We start from the raw sequence: 17,289 nt of genomic DNA, 5'->3' as shown, positions 1-17,289 counted from the left end.
GATGGGGCAGGTTCTTCCAAGGGTGTCTCTGGCGAAGCTTTGAAATTGCCATTTCAGGCAGCAGAGAAACACTCACAGCCTGGGGGGATGAACTGGAAATGACACTTTAAAGCTTATGTGACTTGGGCAATCCTTGTGCGACTTTTCAGGCTCAGATGGGTGCAGATATACGGGAGTTACTCTGAACCCAGAGCTGATCAGGAAACTGCCTTGAACTGCAGCACTTTTCAAGGGCTTTGAGCACATCAAGTTCAGCGTAATTAGGTCAGAAATGCCTCAAAGGCCAGAACTGGTTTTCCACTGTTGTCTGTTTTTAATGACACAGTGTGTGAGTTCTGTGCAAACGCACTGAGTTAAAAGAAAATCTCGTGAGCTTGCCTTGATTCTTCCCTGGACCATTTCTTTAGCATCTCTCCCCACCTGCCTGTCTCGGACTGGACCCTGGGTGATCCTCTGTCCCCTCAGAAGCCACCAGCTTTCCCCAGAGTTCACTTCAACCTGATTTTTTACGTATGAGACTTGCTGTCGTGCCAGTCTCTGTCCTTGACTCTGAGCACGACGCTTGGTTCCTCCTTACTCGTAGTTTTGGGGATGGTCCAAGGCCACCGTCCTGCTGTCAGAGAAGCTTTTGAGACCTCAGAGGAGAGAGGGCCTTTTCCTGAGAGGAGGCAGTGCAGGAGCCTGTGTTGGGATGTGACCCCAAAAGACATGGCCCATTAGAAGGTGTCCCTCCTGCAGCGCTTTTGGGGATGTGATTCTGGCCTGCTGACGGAGCTTGAGTTGAGGGCTGCTCATGCCAGTGTGTGGAAGCCCTCCTCATGCACAGCATGTGCGCGAGGCTCAGTGTGTGTGCAGCAAGTAACGTCCTTGCCTGTTTCCCTTCTCTTTGCGTTTGGATTTAGCTGGGTGATGATCGTTCACACGGCGTTGCCTCGATTTGCTGCACATGGAGCTTTCCCCTGGTCCCCCAGTGCTGTCACCCGCTGGTTCTTCATGGCCAGGGGACTGGAGCGTGAAGGGGGGACAGCAGTGTGCCAGCAAGGAGCAACCGCTCTGCAGCAGGGCTCCCCTTTCATCTCCCGCTTGTGATCTTTAAACACTAGATTGATTTCTGCTGCAGCCGCCGATAAAGGGAGAGGTTAAGTGCATCACAGCTCTGCAGTGGAGGCCAAAACGAGGGAAAAGATGAGGTGGTTCAAGATTCCACGTAGGGTTTGCATTCAGAGATGCTGGTCCTGACTTCTTTACTAGGTGATGCTGGGCAGAGTGCCTTCGTCTCTTGTCACCTCTGTTTTCATGCTCAGAAACCCATTTGTGTCACTGAAGTGATGGGATGCCCAAATCCGTTGCTTTGCTTTGGAAGTGCACCGGGATCCTCTGGTGAAAGGCAGTGCAGATACTGTCTCCTCACCCCTGTGGGTGCAAAAGGGAAGGGGAAAAGTGTGATGCTGGTAACGAGCAGCTGAAAGCCAGTTGCTTCTCCCCTCCCAATGCAGGAGGCTTTTTCTTGAGGGCTGCCAGCTTTAAGAAACCTCTTGTTAGCTCGTCAGTGAGGAGTAAAACTCCTTGCTGTGCTGGGAAGAACGGCAATAATGGGATCCATGTGGGAGCCTGTGTCTCAGGGTCAGCCCTGTGCTGAGCTGCTGCTCTTCCTCGCCGAGTGCTTTGCTGCTCGTGCACTGATACGACAGGCTTTGCAAATCTGCTGCTTATTCAATTATCTGCTTGGTTCGTCTCTCCCATGGCACAGGCTGCAGAGGCAGGAAGAGGACAAGCTGGTTGATGTTCCTGCGGAGCACGGGCTGGTCCCCCCTCTCAGAGAACACCCTTCCCTTCCCATCTGCAGCTCCCAGAACCAGGGGACAGAGGTGCAGGGAGGCTCCATGCCTTTCTGCAGTGATATTTTCACCATTGTGCCCATGGTAAGTGATGGCTGAGAACCTCCCTTCCTGCTGCTCCTCCTCCTTCTCATCTCTGAAGGAGGTCCCTTGGCAGATCCCACATCAGCTGCTTGATGTGCCAAGAGAGGAGACATCCGGTTTCTGGTGAGGCTAGGGGCACTTGTTGCAAAAAGCATTTCTGAACAGCGGCAAGAGCCGACCCCAGGCTGGGCTCTGCTGCAAGGGCTGTGAATTAAGGGCACGTCATGAGTGTCCTCACAGTGTTCAGAGGTATCAGTTATTCTCCGTAAGGACACATTCCCACGTAGCGCGCGGGGGTGAAGAAAGGACACTGGTGCACTGTTAGTTCACATACTGACCTGCAGAATGCAATGGTCCTGGGTGGAAAGGAGGCCAAATTGAGCCCAAGCACAGCAATCCCTTCCTAAAACCTGGATTTATACCACATCTGAGTCTCCCTTCCAGTGTCGTCTGTGAGCCTGGACACGAGGCTGGCAGGTTTAAACGGGCTTTTTGAGTTCTACTGCAGATAGGCAGAGAAAACTGCTCACTTTCCTGGTGATGCCAGCGAAAACCCCATGGCCTTCAATCAGCCAGAGCCTGCCTTCTGAGTATTTGCATGGTCTTGAGATGAAGAATGGCTGCTGTCTGAGCAGCGCAGCATCCCTTCTCATCTTGGAGTAAACCCTGGAATAATCCCAACCTCTTCTTTCTTTTACAGTGGGTGAAAGTAGTTTATTTTTTCTATTTTGTTTTCCGAGGAAGGGGCTGCTGTTCTCTTCTTGGTTGCTCCTGCAGCCCATGTAAGGCTGAGAGGTGCCTTTCCTTAAACCAGTTGCAGGAAGTGAGAGCCTATAGAAACCAGGGATGCCTCCTGAAATGTGTGGCAGGGCTTCCTGGGACTGTGCACCAGTGCCAGGATCCTCTGCGAGAGCAGCAGAGAGTTGCAGAAACTGGTAGCGTGGCCCAGACTTAAATCCGTGGGCAAGAGCTCAGTCTCTTCTGAGGGGAACAAAATGCCCCTTCCGGGTGCCAGTAAAGGCGAGGGACTTTGGAAGCTGCTGCTTCCAAGCTCTCCTATAAATGCTGTTGACAAGCGTTGCTTGCTCCTTGCTCTTTGCTGATGCTCTAAATAGAGGCTTCCAGGGCTGCAGTGGAAACAAGAATGTGATGTTTGAAGATAAATGGTTTGCTGTCACTTCTGTTTCAGGAGGGAGATGTCTTGCCCAATTCTTCCCTTGAAATCAGTGTGATCTTTCAGCCCAAAGAAGCCAGAGTCTACCAAGAGACAGTCTACTGTGACATCTCAGGTGCAGCTCTTTCCTCCTGCTCCTGTTCCCACAGAGGAGGTAGAAACACTCTTCCAGCCCACTCGGACCTCATGTAGTTCTGGAGGGCTCAACAGGGCAGTGCTGGCACACGCCGCTGTCCCCGTGGTTCCCGGTGGTCTCCTGTCGGAGGCCAGGGCTCAGGATGCCTGGCTCTGCCTTCCTGATCCCAGAAGTGACCAAGCAGTGAAGGAATAAGCTTTCCCGCCATGGCTTTGCCAGCATTTGCAACACAGCTTTAGTGAAGGAGCACCAGGCCCCTGCAGACCAGTTACGTCCAAGATGAGTCTTTGTGGCGTGGCTCTCTCCTCCTTCTCGTGCTGCTCACTTTGTGTGCAGAGTAGGCTGGGATGGCAGTGAGAGCTCATCCAAAATTTGAGCCAGGATTCAGGCACCTTAGGCTGCTTCAGTGGCTGAGAGCAGCCTTCAGACTGAAGATCTTGTGCTCTGTCATCTCTAGCAAATTTAAGGGAAAGGACCCACCTTGGAGTTTAGCTGTAAGCCTTGAGGTCTCGGTTGCCTTTGCACCAAGGGATGTGCACGTTAGCAGTACATTTATGGCTTATGTGATCTGCTCAGTGGGAAGGCTGGTTTTCCATGACTGGAGAGAGCGCCTTCATCGGGGACTGGAGAGATAAGACAAGGGCTGATGGGTTCGAGCTTAAACAGGGGAGATTTAGTTTAGATGTCCAGAAGAAATTCTTTCCTGTGAGAGTGGTGAGGCACTGGAAGAGGCTGCCCAAGGAAGTTGCTCCACCCGTGGCAATGTTCAAGTTCAGGCTGGACGGGACTTGAAGCAAGCTGCTCTAGTGGAAGGTGTCCCTGTCCATGGCAAGGGGTTGGAACTGGATGATCTTAAGGTCCTTTCCAACGCAAACCATTCTGTGGTTGTCTGAGACACCGGCCCAGGGGGTTGGTTAGAAATGAGAAAGCAGCCCCAAGGCGTATGTCCTGAGGGACGAGATGGGTCCCGTATCTTCTCCTGGAGCATCTAGAGCTGGTTCCATCCAGCCCAGGGACCGGCAGCAGCACTGAGACAACCTGGAAAGTGCCGGGTAGCAGAGGGAATTGCACTCACAGAGATTTCCCTCCACAGGCTGTGAGACCAGGCTGCCCCTGTGCATCAGCGGGGAAGGCGTCGGGCCCCAGGTCCAACTCAGCTGTGACCAGCTGAGCATCGGGGAGGTGACTGTTGGCTCAAGCCACAGCTACAGGGTGAGCAGGACGGGGCGCAGGGCATGGGGTGGATCCGGATGGCTCCCGGGCAGCAGCGAGCCTCGTGGAGCTGTGGGATGGGTCTGAATCAACTTGGTGGTGCTGAGCAGGCGCTTGGCACTGCAGGTCAAGTGGAGTGCTCTGTGTCAGGGGAATAAGCCCAGAGTGGCTCTGTTTGTGTGAAGTTATCCCCGCTTTGCATGGAAAAAAACCCCGAGGCAGAACTCGTCCTGTTGTATTTGGCAGCAGCGCTCAGCATCTTCTGCCTTTTACAGATGTTAATTGCTAAACTAGAAAAGAAGTGAGCCTTCTGTAAGCAAAGAGGATTCCTCATGTATTTCCATGTTGCCTTCTCGCTGCTGCTGCAGGTGTTCCTGCTCAACAGAGGAGTTACTGAGACGCCCTTCAGCGTGGTCTCTCCGGAGAGAGCTCTGGGCTCCTGCTTCACCTTTGGCCCCCGGGAGGGCATGCTTTTGCCTTTTGATCATCAGGCCATCTGGATCTCCTTCAATGCCAGTGTCGTGGGGCAGTTCACAGAGGAATTCCAGTTCAATGTGAAGGGATCCCCTGAGCCTCTGACGCTGACTGTGAGGTGAGGAGGGTTCTAGGAGCTTGGCGGCCACATTTGTAGCTCTCTCTGGGTAGTCATCTCCCACCTGCCTCATTTGCTGATGGAGCAGAGAAAGAAAAGGCTTGTCTGAGGTCTTGATCTTGGCTCTCATCCTGGCATCCCCACACTAGGAGCCCACACTAACCTTGACTCCAGTTTGACGCTGACTCCTTGCGACCGCAGCAGCAAATGAAGTGGAATTGTCAGCAAGAGGGAGCCATGGAATAGGTTGGGTTGAACACACCATTTGCTGTGGTCCTTGATTTTGAGCTGAGAGGCAGAGCTGGCATTGGTTGGCATCAACCATGAAATAAATTAATGGGTGCTGTGCAGGTTCACGTAGTGATTCAGGTGGATGTTGGTGAGTCCTGGAGTTTGGAGCCTTCAAGTCTGCTGAATTTAAGGGCGGGTGAGGAGATGCGGTGTGTTCAGGTTCCGTTATGCCTGCAACTACTTGAAAGGAGGATGGAGCCAGGAGGTGGCTGGTCTCTTCTCCCAAGTAACAAGGGAAAGGACAAGAGGAAACGGCCTCAGTGTGTGCAGGGCAGATTTAGACTTGATGTTAGGAACAGTTTCTCCCCGAAAGGGTGGTCAGGCATTAGAAGAGGCTGCCCCGGGCAGTGGTGGAGTCACCATCCCTGGAAGTGTTCCCAAACCGTGTAGACGAGGCCCTTAGTGACATGGATTAGTGGTGGGCTTGGCAGCGCTGGGGTGACAGTTGGACTTGATGATCTTAAAGGTCTTTTCCAGCGTAGATGATTTGACGATTCTGTGTTGGGTGGTTTAAGACGTGTTGCTCTTGGATGGGTCAGCTGGTGCCCTGGTGGTTGGCTGATGTTTTCCTCCAAGATTCAACTGTCCGCTCTGTTGAGCTGTTGCGGCTCTTGTCAAGGGATGTTTGGGGCTCCCCCGGCTTCGTGTCTCAAAGTCCTGCCCCCATAACGCTTGCGTGGATCAAGATCTTCTGAGCAAGGTGTTCCTGTACTCCATGGGAAGAGCGGTTCCAGCTAAGAAATGCCAAAGCAGGAAAGCTGTGGCTGGGAAGGGTAGTTACATTGAGTGTGCTTTACTGGGGACACCCCTGTGTCCAACACATTACAGATGGGGAAACTGAGGCACGCAGCCATCACTTGTTTGGTGTCCTTCCTCAGGCCATCAACAACTTGGGGGGCATACCCTGCATGACACTGTGCCCCAAGCCCCACAAGCAGCTATGGGCTGCTGACCGCTTTGCTTTGGCTGCCTCCCGTCCACCTGGATGCTGTGCTGAGCATGAGGGTGAGGGCTTGATTTGAAACCCCCTGAGGTTCTCAGGCCGGCTTTTACCCACCGGAACGGTAAGGAAAGCTGAAGGCTTTGCAGTTCTCTTTAACCGAGGCCATGTCTCCTCTGCCTTTGTCCTCACAGTGGCTGTGTCACTGGGCCGGCGTTTCATTTCAATGTATCGTCCCTCCGCTTCGGTGAAGTCTCCTTTGGTGAGTGTGCCCTGGGCTTGGGCTGCAGGGTGGGAGGTCTGAGCCTTACCCAGATGGAGCACTTGTCCAGGACAGCATTGTCACTTGTGTTCCTCCATAGCCACCTTCAGCATGTCAAAACCAGGACTGCCAGCTGCTAGGCAGTATTTTGCCATCATGAGATCAAACAGAACCAGACAGAATGGCACAGAGCCAATTGAATGGTTCAAATAGAACGGAAGGAGTAGAAAGTCAGTGTTCTCTGGTGTCCCTCACAGTCAGTCCAGCCCCAATCTGCCAGTCCTCAGCAACAGAATGACTGTGAAAGTCTTTCTTGTCCGCGGCCAACTGGAGAAGGGAGTTGAAGGCAAGTTGTAGGTGCCCTGGGTGAATTTTGCTGTTGTGAGGCAAGGGCACCATTTACCCACCTGACCGTTAGCGTGAGAAATCAATTAGTGCTGTGAGGCCAACTCGTTGTCAGCTCCCAGGTAACATGGCCAAGCAGTAGCTCCGCATTGGGCGCCCATGTCTTCAGACATGGGCTCCTCCTTCCCCACCAAAAGCCCAGCTCTGCTGAGAGAGCTGGCGGCTGTGCACCCAGAGCTTCTCCACTGAGATGCAGATTCTGGTTCTCCACCTCAGTCTCGCAAAGGACTTCTCACTGAGATGGTCTCAAGTTTAAACGTGAACTCAACCCCCCAGATCAGCTGCGATTGTCTCAGTGGCTTCCATTATGGAAAGCAAGTACCAAAGCTGAAGCCATGTCAGCCTTTGTGGGGTAATGAAAGGCGGTGTGCAGCATAGCCGTTTGTCCCCGCTCCTTCGGGAGGGTGAGACGCAGGTCCTGCTTGTTCTTGAGCAAGCATCAGGTTTGCCTCCAGTGAAGTGGGCCGTGAGCTGCCACAGGCTCGGTCTCGATTGTCCCAAACCAGGAGATGCACCGAGGTTCCTGTCTGGAGAAGCTGCTTCAGAGTGCTCTGCATCATGCTGTGGCTGCCAATTTCATCTTTCCTTTCCTTTCCTGGATCATCTCTTTGATGACAGCATACTGCTTTTATCTCTCGAAAACTGTGGGAGTGTTTGTGGAGTTCACAGGGACTTTTCTGGACTGACTTTTGAGAGTAAATGTTCTGGATGCACCGTCACGGTTGAGAAGGAATTGGTGCTGGTCTGGGGGAGGTGAGAGCTCCTCACAGTTAGAGACACCTGTGTCAGAGTGGCATTTCTGTGTGACAAGCGTAAAAGGGACCGTAATTGACGACGACTTCCCCACAGAGCTTCTCAATCAGCTGTAATTGCCATTGAAAGGAGGCAAACTCCAAGCGCAGTTTTATCACGGCAGGATGTCCAGCCCAGGAATCACGGGATAATAAACTCCTGTTGTGTCCTTTTCCCAGGCTTTCCTCGCACCCTGTGCTGCCGCCTCACTAACACTTCCTCGGTGCCCTTCAACTTCAACCTTCGCATTCCTGGGGACGGCTCGGGAGCACCCAGCGTGACCAGTTTTGCTCAGGTGTCAGACAGCACTGGTCCGTCGTGGAGAAAGCGAGCCCCAGGTGCCAAGAAGCCAGCTGAATTTACTATCAGGCCCTGCACAGGGACCATCTGCGCCAAGGGACACTTGGATATCCAGGTACGCGAAGAGTCCAGCCCTGTGTGCTTCAGAGGTGGAGCTGGAGCTTCGGTGGCGTTGAGGGGGCTTTAGCACTGCTGGCTCTGAGCATCCTGCGAGTGAGAGTTGGGCACTAGTGTTGGGCTCTACATCTGCCCTGGCAACGCAAAGCGCATTCGGTAATTCAGGTATTGTCCAAAGGTTTCTGTTACTGCCAGAGACTGTGCCCTACACATGAACCAGCAGAAGAATTAAAGGCAAACATCACAGAATCCTAGCCTGTTTTGGGTTGGAAGGGACCTTACAGCTCATCCAGTTCCAGCCCCCTGCCATGGGCAGGGACACCTTCCACCAGACTTGGAAACTGGCAGCGTGTGACAGGATGGACCCAAGTGCTTCCATGGTTGGGGACAGTCGCAGGGATCTTTCAATTGCTCGTGGAGATTTCAGCGTCTCGTGTCTGGCTTTGACCAGAGCCAAGCACTGAGCAGAGAAGACGATCCTTATTTCTGTCCAGTGAGAGCTCAGCTGCCTCTTTCACACAGCTGATGTTTGCCCGGTGCTGCAGCGCCAGGACTGTGTCTGAGAAAGCAGACTTTTCTCACGTGCGTTGCGCTCCCCCACGACTAGGTGAAAACCCCTGATAGGCCGTTTTAGATCCATCTGGTAGCCAACTGACCACTTACACTCCCCAGCAGGACTCACCGCAGTTACTCAGAGCCATGCAGATGCTGTAGCCCCTGCTCTAAGTAACTGCCTGGTTTGGGTTCAGCTTAGAGGTGCTGAGAAGACCCCTGAGCCTGGGGCGATTGTTGCCTTGGAGGCGCTGTCACCTGGGGCTTCACGGAGGAGCTTTCTGTGCTGCTTCTTTGCAGAAGTGCTACCGGGGCGAGCTGCAGATCCAGATTTGCCAGAGCAGCCAACGCCTGCGGGTGCCGGTCCTGGGATGTGGTCTGCAGCCACGGCTGGAGTTGAGCCCCGCAGAGCTCGAGCTGGGACCGCTGCTGCCACAGAGCCATGGGGAAGAGGGGACGGTGGTGGTGAAGAACCCCTGTGGGGTTTACTCACTGGAGTTTGACCAGCAGCACCTTGCTGAGGAGCAGGTGAGGGGGAAGGTCTGTGCACGCTCCTGGAGATTCCCAGCGCTCCAGCATTCCCAGGCTTGTGCCAGGGAGACGGGGGCAGCGCGCAGGGCAAAGCCCGGCGGCATCCCAGGGTTAGCCGGCTCTGCTGGCAGGCTGTGGAGGGACTTGGATAATCCCTGCCACTGGGGGGAAAGAATATGGGAGGGGATGGCTCGTCTGGGGAGTCTGTTCACGTGGTGAAGGTCCAGAAACTCATGCTGTCTGTGGTTTCTCTTCCCTCTGTGCGCAGCTCCTACGGACACCTAAAGACGACAACAGCCACAACAGCTTGTTGCTGCCTCCGTGTGCCCCGGCTGAGAAGCTGACTGTTGAGGCCCAAGGAAGGGGCATAGAAATGAAGGTGAGATGAAATCTAAATGCTAAAAGTGCAGGTGGCAACCAGCATGGTTTTCTCATTTCCTCATCTCTTCCCCAGCCTACCATGGTTTGTGTTTCTGCCACGAGAGTGGCAGAAAACCTCTTCTCCTTCTTTCCTTTGGCTTGATATCAATCCCTACTGCCTCAGGTTGACGTTGTGCATCCACCAGGAAAGGTGGTGAAGCTAGGAAACATCTGCATTGGGCAGACGGTGAAGAAGATCGTCACCATAGCCAACAAGAGCGCAGGCCCTCTCGCCTTTAAGCTCAGAGTCACATCCACCGTGCCAGAGTTGCAGGAAGCTGGGGTAAGTGCCATTCCTTCTCTGCAGAGCACTTTAGTGTGCCTGCAGGGAGCGATGAGCTGCTGTGGGTGGGAGGTAGTAGCTAATGACAGCTGTGGGCTGCCCTGGCTGCCTGTGCCTGCCCCGTCCTCCCTGCTGGCACTGCTCTGCCAGCAGATGCTTGCAGTGTGAACGCTTCAGCTGAGCTGGGTGCCAGGACTCCCCGAGAGCCACAAGTGAGAAGGCGGCACAATTCCTCTAACCTGTTTAGACGCATAGGTCAGGATGCAGCCGCATATTTTAGATCTGGAAAGGCGAGGGAGGTGAATCTTGAAAGAGGGAGGGTTACAGCTCTGTTGGAACTTCCATGAAAGCTTTAGAAGGCAGAGGTGACCTCACCGTGACCAGGTGGACACATGGCAGAAAACACCTTTGGTATTACCTAGGAATGCCTACGAGGGAATGAGTGGGACTGGGTCAGTGTTGGTGTGGACAGAAGAGGAATTGGAAGCCTCTTCCCTGAGTCTGGTGAGGGAGGCTCCGCAGCTGGCTTGCCAGATGAAATAGTCTCCACTCATCTCTTCGGGTAGGTTCTGTGCTTGAAGCCCAGCAAGGAGCTAAAGCTGAAGGCCAGAGGAGACACCTGCAAAGTGGAGGTGACCTTCTCCCCGAAGCGCCGCATGCAGCCGTTCAGCGGGGAAGTGCTGCTGGAGTGCCGCGGGCTGGTGCGCTCCCTCTTTGCGGTGCGGGGCTCCTGCCAGGGCAGCCTCGTGAGCTTGGACCAGGACCAGCTCAGCTTTGGAGCCGTGGTGCGGCAGAGCTACACGTGCCGGCGCGTCGTCATGCGGAACGCGGGCAACACAGGAGTCAGGTAAAGCAGGACCCCCCCGCCTCTCTGAGGGCTGATTGCTTGGATGAGGGTTGTGAGGAGCCGTAGTGTGCCCAGATAGCTCCTCTCTGCTTCTCCATCCCGCTGGAGAGTCGTGCAGCCATGGCCGTGCAGTCAGGCCCTGGCAGTTAGCAAGGGGGTACGAGCAAAAGCTCATTTAGAGATGGGTGCAGTGGGTCCTGCCCAGCCTGAAGCCTTATTGCCAGGTGGCTCAGCATCAGGCCTGAGATGTGGTGGGAAAGCCCACCAGAGACGGAGAGCCTCACGCTGAGACTTACCCTGCCTTGACAGCTCCCCGTGGCTAATCCTTCTTTCCTGTCCTTGTGCTTTCCTTGGCAAGGTTTTTGTGGGACGTGGAGAGCTTCCAGCCGGACTTTTCTATCAGCCCCACGAAGGGTTACATCAGGCCAGGGGTGGATGTCCCCTTCGTTGTGACCTTCCGCCCCTCGAAGCTGAGCCAGGCTGTCCAGTACGAGGGGCTGCGGTGCTTCATCCCGGGCAGCGAGGCGCTCCGCCTTACGCTATCGGGATCCTGCGTGGAGGCCCCTGGCACCAGAGAGGTAACGCAGCAGGGACAGGATGGGCCCCTGGACCCCAGCATTTGCGCCACATCTCTCCCAGGGCAGGAACTGAAGGACACTTGCGAGCGCAGACTCGCTTGTGCCGGGGTATCCCAGAGAGAAAGTGCTGGGCAGGACTGCCAGAGTTCCTGAGCCCTGTCATTGCCTTTCTCCCCTGTTCGAGGTGTTGCTCCTCCAGTGAGCAGCTCGGTTGTCCTGGCTCTGCACTGCAGCACCCGTGCCGTGGGAGCACCCTGCCGGGCTCTCCTGAGACCCTCCCCACAGAGCCACCCCGCTGTATCCCAGCACTGCACCCGCAGCCACACTTCTGCCCCGTGCCGGGCCAGGGGAGGGCATTCAGCAGTAGGAAGGGGCAAGGCATCTGCATCCAGCCCCTGGGAGGGGGTAGCTTGGGAGCAGTTGGCTCTTGCTCCCAAAGAGAGCATGGAGCTCCTCTTCATCCTGCCCATGAAGGAAGGGGCTGTGTGGCTGCAGATCTGTCCTTGCACAGCAGTTTCCTTTCAGGACTCCCCTGAAGTTTCCTTTCACCCAGCATGCGAAAGGCTTGTTCTGCTCCCTTCTTCAAGAACAACCAGCTTGATTTACTCCAAAAGCTGTGGCCAAAGTGTAATTTTTGCATGTGACAAGGAAAAGCTGCTCCCTGTGCTCCAGGTCCTGGTGTAGAGCCAGCGTGAGAAGAGTGGCAAGGATTGTGGGTACGACCCAGCAGCCTGTGTGCTCCTCTGTTACAGACCCTGACTTTCAGCTGCAATGTGCGTGAGAAGCAGAGCCAGACCATCCTCCTGTCGAACCCGAGCAGCGAGGCCTGGACCCTGAAGCCCATTGTTGAGGGGAAATACTGGAAAGGGCCTGAATTTATCCATCTGGAGGCCAGGCAAAAAGAAAAGGCCTACCAGGTCACCTACAGACCCCTAACCATGAGCTGTGGGAACAAGAAGCATCAGGTAGGTGAGCTGTGCCAGCGTGCTGACCCTCGTGGCATGACCCTCGTAGGTCACTCTCCTTTGGGCAGGAGGTTGGCCGAGATGACCTTTGGAGGCCCTGTCCAAGCTGAAGGTGTCCTGTGCTCTCTGTTGGAAGCTGGGTTTTGTGGTGGCTGGGGGCCAGGCACGGGCAAAGGGCAGATGGGAAGTCGGGACTGAGCGCCAAACGTGTTGGAGCAGCTAACGTAAAAAGCCAGGCTTTCTGCAGGCCAAGAAATGAAGTTTGTTCTGCGTAGCTCCGGGTCGCTGCTTGTGGCAGCCCAGGGGGCTCAGAGACCCCCATGCTCAGCGCACGGGCTGCACAGGCTCTCCAAGCCCCGGGCACAACCACTTCTGCCAGCAGCACCTGGCTGGTGTCCTTCTGCAGCTTGCAGGGAGCAAGAAGGGCAAAGCTGCCCTGCAGTTTGTCAGTGCCGTCCTGGCCGTGAGCAGGCAGGTGGGAAACGAGAGAGATCTCTTGAGGGTCATGCAGGAGCTTTGGGAGGAGCCCTTCCTGCAGGTCTCAGGCTGGGCACATGGGGGTGACTGGCCCCTCTGCAATGTTTTCTGTGCCAGGCCAGCAACAAGCTCCTAAATCCAAGGGGTCAGTTCAGAAGGGCTCTGTGGTGCTGGAGCTGCCGGGTCCTTGTCGCGCTCCTTGTCCCGCTCCAGCTGGCCTTACAGTGGGCCAGGTCAGAGATTTCTGGCCTCAAGTCTCCAGGGTGCTCAGCAGATCTGTGCCCTTAGGGTGGCACGTGCTCAGCATCTCTTTAACGTACAGCCTGCGTGAGGAGTCTTGCAGCTTTCAGCTGCTGTGGAGGCAGAGGCAGGTGTCTGGGATCCACGGGCACCCAGAATGAGCATGGATATGAGCTTTCCATGGCCCATGTCTGGGGGGCCCCTGTTGTGCCAGCTTACAGGCTGCTCTCTGGTCAGCGCAGTTGGGGCTAAGGCCAGCAGGACTGAGGCAATGGAGCTCATCAGGGACGGCCACCCCCTGCCCACGGCTGTCCCTGCGTGAGCACAGGCTGGCAGGGACATGCCCAAGGTGAGTGGGGCCAGTAAGGGAGTGTTGGGATGTGCAGAGCAGCTCTGCTGCAGGGCCCGTGTTTCCTTGCTTTGCCCAGAGATGATGCCTCTGTGTCCTGTAGCTGTGCCGTGTCCTGTGGGCCACGCACCCGCTCACAAGCAGCTCAGAGCAGGTGCGACGCTGGCGTCTGTCTCCTCCTGCGCGGGACGGGGCTGCAGTCACAGCTCTGCCAGCTGGACGTGCTGAAAGCTGCCTCAGTGAGAGCCTCAGGCATGGGACTGTCCAGGGGTGCTCCAGAGCCGACTTGTCCTATTCGTTGTCTGTAGGGCTCCATCTTCTTCCCCCTGCCGGACGGGACAGGCTTACGCTACCAGCTGGAAGGAACTGCTGAAGCCCCCAGGTGTTCAGGGGCCATTTCCCGGCAGGTTCCGTGCAGGAATTCCCACACGGAGCTCATCCCTGTGTCCAACTGGCTGCAGAGACCACAGAGGTGAGTCCAGCCCAGGGAGTCTGGCCTCATGAGCAATCCCTGCAGCAGCACAAGGCAGGAAGCTTCCAGTGCCTGGAAGCTCCTTCCTGAAAGCTTTTCCCTCTCCTTGGCCGTGTCTGGCCATACCCACGTTCTGCCTGTGCAGAGCCATCCTGGAGGGCTTTCCTCCAAGGGGGGTGAGAGCTGGCGCCCTGTGCCCGAGGCACTGAGGATGAGAGGGGCTGTATTGTACCCCCGCAGGATGGGTATCCTATGGGAGTCCTTCCTGTTGACCTTCACTGCGTCCTTGTCACCCGCAGGTTCCTGGTGGTTATTGACATGCTCAAACCAGAGAACCTGGAAAGCAGTTCTGTGCTGCAGGGGTGTTCATACATCGACGTGCCGAGCTCTGCGAAGAAGGACTACCAGCTCACCTTCTTCTCCTACAAAGAAGGAGTCTACAGGGCAAAGGTGAGTGAGGACACTGGTCTGCAGGGCCCTTCAAGGAGCTGTTGGCTCACCGAGAAGCTACACGCCTGTTTTCATACCTCCACGTGCACGGGTCCTATGAAATACCACAGGTGCTTTCTCTGGTCTTGCACTCCTCCTCGCTGGGTGCTCATAGCCATTCCTGGAAGCAGGGCGCTGAGCTCGGTGGGCTCTTCCGGGTCTGTTTTCATGTGTGGAATGAGCAGCACTTCCCTTTCTGTCTGATTCAGGTGACCTTCCTCAACGAGACAACCGGAGAGTACTTGTTCCACATGGTGACTTTCAAGGTGATGGCTTCGGGACCCATCGGCACTGTCGAAATGAGCACCGCCGTTCGGCAGAGAGTGTCCTCCACCGTCAAGGTGGACAACCCTCTGCCTGTCCCGGTGACGTTTGCCATCAACTGCAAAGTGCCGGACGTCAGCGTTCCACAGCACTTTACTCTTCCTGCACAGTCAAAGGTAGGAGCAAAGCTCCTCCGACTCACTCTGCTCTCCCTACTCGTGGCCGGAGGGGGGGCTCTTGGAGGGTGATGCCTGAAAGGAGCCATGTGGGGCCTCTTTCCGTGGTGGCAGCTCCCTGCCGATGATGTAGAGAGGGAGCAGTGTGCGAGAATATCCCCAGTGGGAATCATCCTGCGCTGGTGGAGTCTGCCCTGCTGGCCCCTGTAACACGCCGCCACTGGGCGTCAAGTGGCAGGTCCTTGTGCCATGTGCCCCTCATTTAATGTGTTGCTTCCAGGTGCGAGTGGCTGCAGGACAAGCCTGATCCCGCGGCCAGGTTGTCTGCAGCCTGCATTGACAGGAGGTGGTGTGTGCCCTGGGGGAGCACAGGGGCTTTTTAGGGTGGGCAGCTTCTGGCATCATGCTGGAGGGCTCTGAGCTGTTGGGATCTGTCCCTGAGTGAACCGTCCCCCAGAAGGAGCAAGGCTGTGCCCGAGAGAGAGGGAGTCAGAGCGGGGAAGGCAGCCCAGCCTTCAAGCGCTGCCTGAGCAGAGCAGGGACCAGCTGCCCCCTTCTCAGGCACACGTGTTCCCTGCCTGTGCCTGACGCCGTGGCTTTTTCCTTCCTTCCTCCCAGGCGGATCTTGTCTTGGAGTATCAGCCCCTGAAAACGGGTGAGAGCACCGGGCACCTGGTGCTCCAGAGCAGCGACTTGGGCTCTCTGTCTTACGACCTGCAGCTGAAAGCCACCTCGAGCAGGCCAGAGAAGCCCGTGTATTTCCGCACCACGCTGGGCTCCCGTCAGACCATCACCACCAAAATCCGGAATTTTGCCCAGCAGGAGACCGAGTACCTCCTACAGGTGAGCCCGGGCTGCCGGGGCTCTGGCTGGGAGGCAGCTCCTCTGGCCAGCACCAGCCCTCTCCACCAAGGGGTCCGAGTGCCTCTGGCGTGGCCTGGCAGAGCCTGGGTGGCCATGTGAGCCCAGGGGCCTTCCCACTAGTGTGGGCTTGTCCTCCCTTGCGGGCCCGTGTCTGCTGCCCTGGTTGGAGCTGCTTTTGCAGGCCCCGTGGTGCCTGGGCTTGCTTCCCGCTTGCAGCCCAGGTCTGGCAGTCTTGGGGCTTGGGTGCAGGGTTGTCCCTGCTGGGCACGTTTGCACACTTCTCGTGCCCGTTCACCGCAGGCACTCACCAGGGCTATGGTCTGGGTGGGACGGGCCAGGGGACCATCGTGTTCTTCCCGAGGCGCTGGCTCTGCTGTTGTGACCAACCCCCCATGGTCTCTTGTCTCCTCTGTGCAGACCGACTGTGCCGACTTCCAGACGGCAAAATCCATCAGTGCGGCACCCGCCAGCGCTGGGGGCTCGGAGCTGAACGTGGAAGTGACCTTTGAGCCCTGCCACCTGGGCAAAGCCAAGGCCACGCTGCAGCTCAGCTCTGCACTGGGCGGGCAGTACTGCATCCCACTCATCGGCCTTGCGCTGCCCCCTGAACCCCAGGGCCCCTTCCTCATCCCAGCCGGCGGCACCACCTCCATCTCCTTCAGGAACGTCTTCCCGAGGGCCACGGCGTTCCAGTATGCCGTAAAGCACCCGGCCTTCAGCGTCAGGGCCCCGGAGATGCTGCGCGCCAAGAGCAGCACCACCATCACCGTCTCCTTCACGGGCGGCCCCGCTCCTGTCACCAGCAGGCTGGTGGTCTCTTGCCCTGGCGGCTCCTGGATCTACCACCTCCGGGGCCTGCCCTCCACCCGCAAGTGACCAGCTGCCCCTGGCCCTTCCCGCCACGCTCGTGCTCTCTGGAGCCAATAAATTTCATTTAGCATCCTCCCACACGACGTCCTTGTCTCTAAACGGGAGAGGCATGAATTTGCTGGATGCACAGCCGGTGGACAAGGAATTGGCTGGATGACTGCACACAGAGAGTCGCAGTCAATGGCTCAATGTGTAAACGGAGACCAGTGACGAATGGTGTCCGTCAGGGGTCGGTGTTGGGGCAGACCCTGTTCAACATCTTTGTCGCTGACACAGACAGTGGGATCGAGCACCCTCAGCAAGCTTGCAGACGACACCAAGCTGTGTGGTGCAGCCGGCGCGCTGGAGGGAAGGGATGGCATCCAGAGGGACCTGCACATGCTGGAGAGGTGGCCAGCCTCATGAAGTTCAGCAAAGCCGAGTGCAGGCTCCTGGCCCTGGGTCAGGGCAATCCCAGGCACAGCTACAGGCTGCGCAGAGAAGTGATTCAGAGCAGCGTGAGGAGAAGGACCTGGGGGTTGGAACATGAGGTGCTTCTGCGTGCGCTTGAGCCCGGAAACCCCCTGTGTCCTGGGCTGTATCACCAAGAGCATGACCAGCAGGTCAAGGGAGGTGATCCTGCTCCTCTGCTCTCATGAGACCCCCACTGGGAGCACAGTGTACAGTTCTGGTGTCCTCAACAGAAGGACATGGAGCTGTTGGAGCAAATCCAGAGGAGGGCCACGAGGATGCTAAGGGGGATGGAGCAGCTCCTGCACAAAGACAGGCT

At 56.4% G+C, this 17,289-nt stretch overlaps 1 protein-coding gene across 1 annotated transcript in view; it reads left to right on the top strand.

The window, feature by feature from the left end:
• The window catches only part of LOC136005848 (hydrocephalus-inducing protein-like), a 131,433-nt gene that overhangs the window by 54,892 nt on the left and 59,252 nt on the right, over positions 1 to 17,289 (top strand). Inside the window, exons 20-26 of the mRNA XM_065663742.1 lie at positions 8,996 to 9,160; positions 10,667 to 10,771; positions 11,247 to 11,354; positions 12,107 to 12,249; positions 14,157 to 14,235; positions 14,556 to 14,744; positions 16,266 to 16,460. Of these exons, the coding sequence (XP_065519814.1) occupies positions 8,996 to 9,160; positions 10,667 to 10,771; positions 11,247 to 11,354; positions 12,107 to 12,249; positions 14,157 to 14,235; positions 14,556 to 14,744; positions 16,266 to 16,460 (984 nt within the window). The remainder of the gene's footprint in view (positions 1 to 8,995; positions 9,161 to 10,666; positions 10,772 to 11,246; positions 11,355 to 12,106; positions 12,250 to 14,156; positions 14,236 to 14,555; positions 14,745 to 16,265; positions 16,461 to 17,289) is intronic.

The sequence above is a fragment of the Lathamus discolor genome, chromosome Z, assembly GCF_037157495.1.
Source record: "Lathamus discolor isolate bLatDis1 chromosome Z, bLatDis1.hap1, whole genome shotgun sequence".
NCBI classification, from domain to species: Eukaryota; Metazoa; Chordata; class Aves; order Psittaciformes; family Psittacidae; genus Lathamus; species Lathamus discolor.
This window is presented reverse-complemented; position numbering and strand designations above follow the sequence as displayed.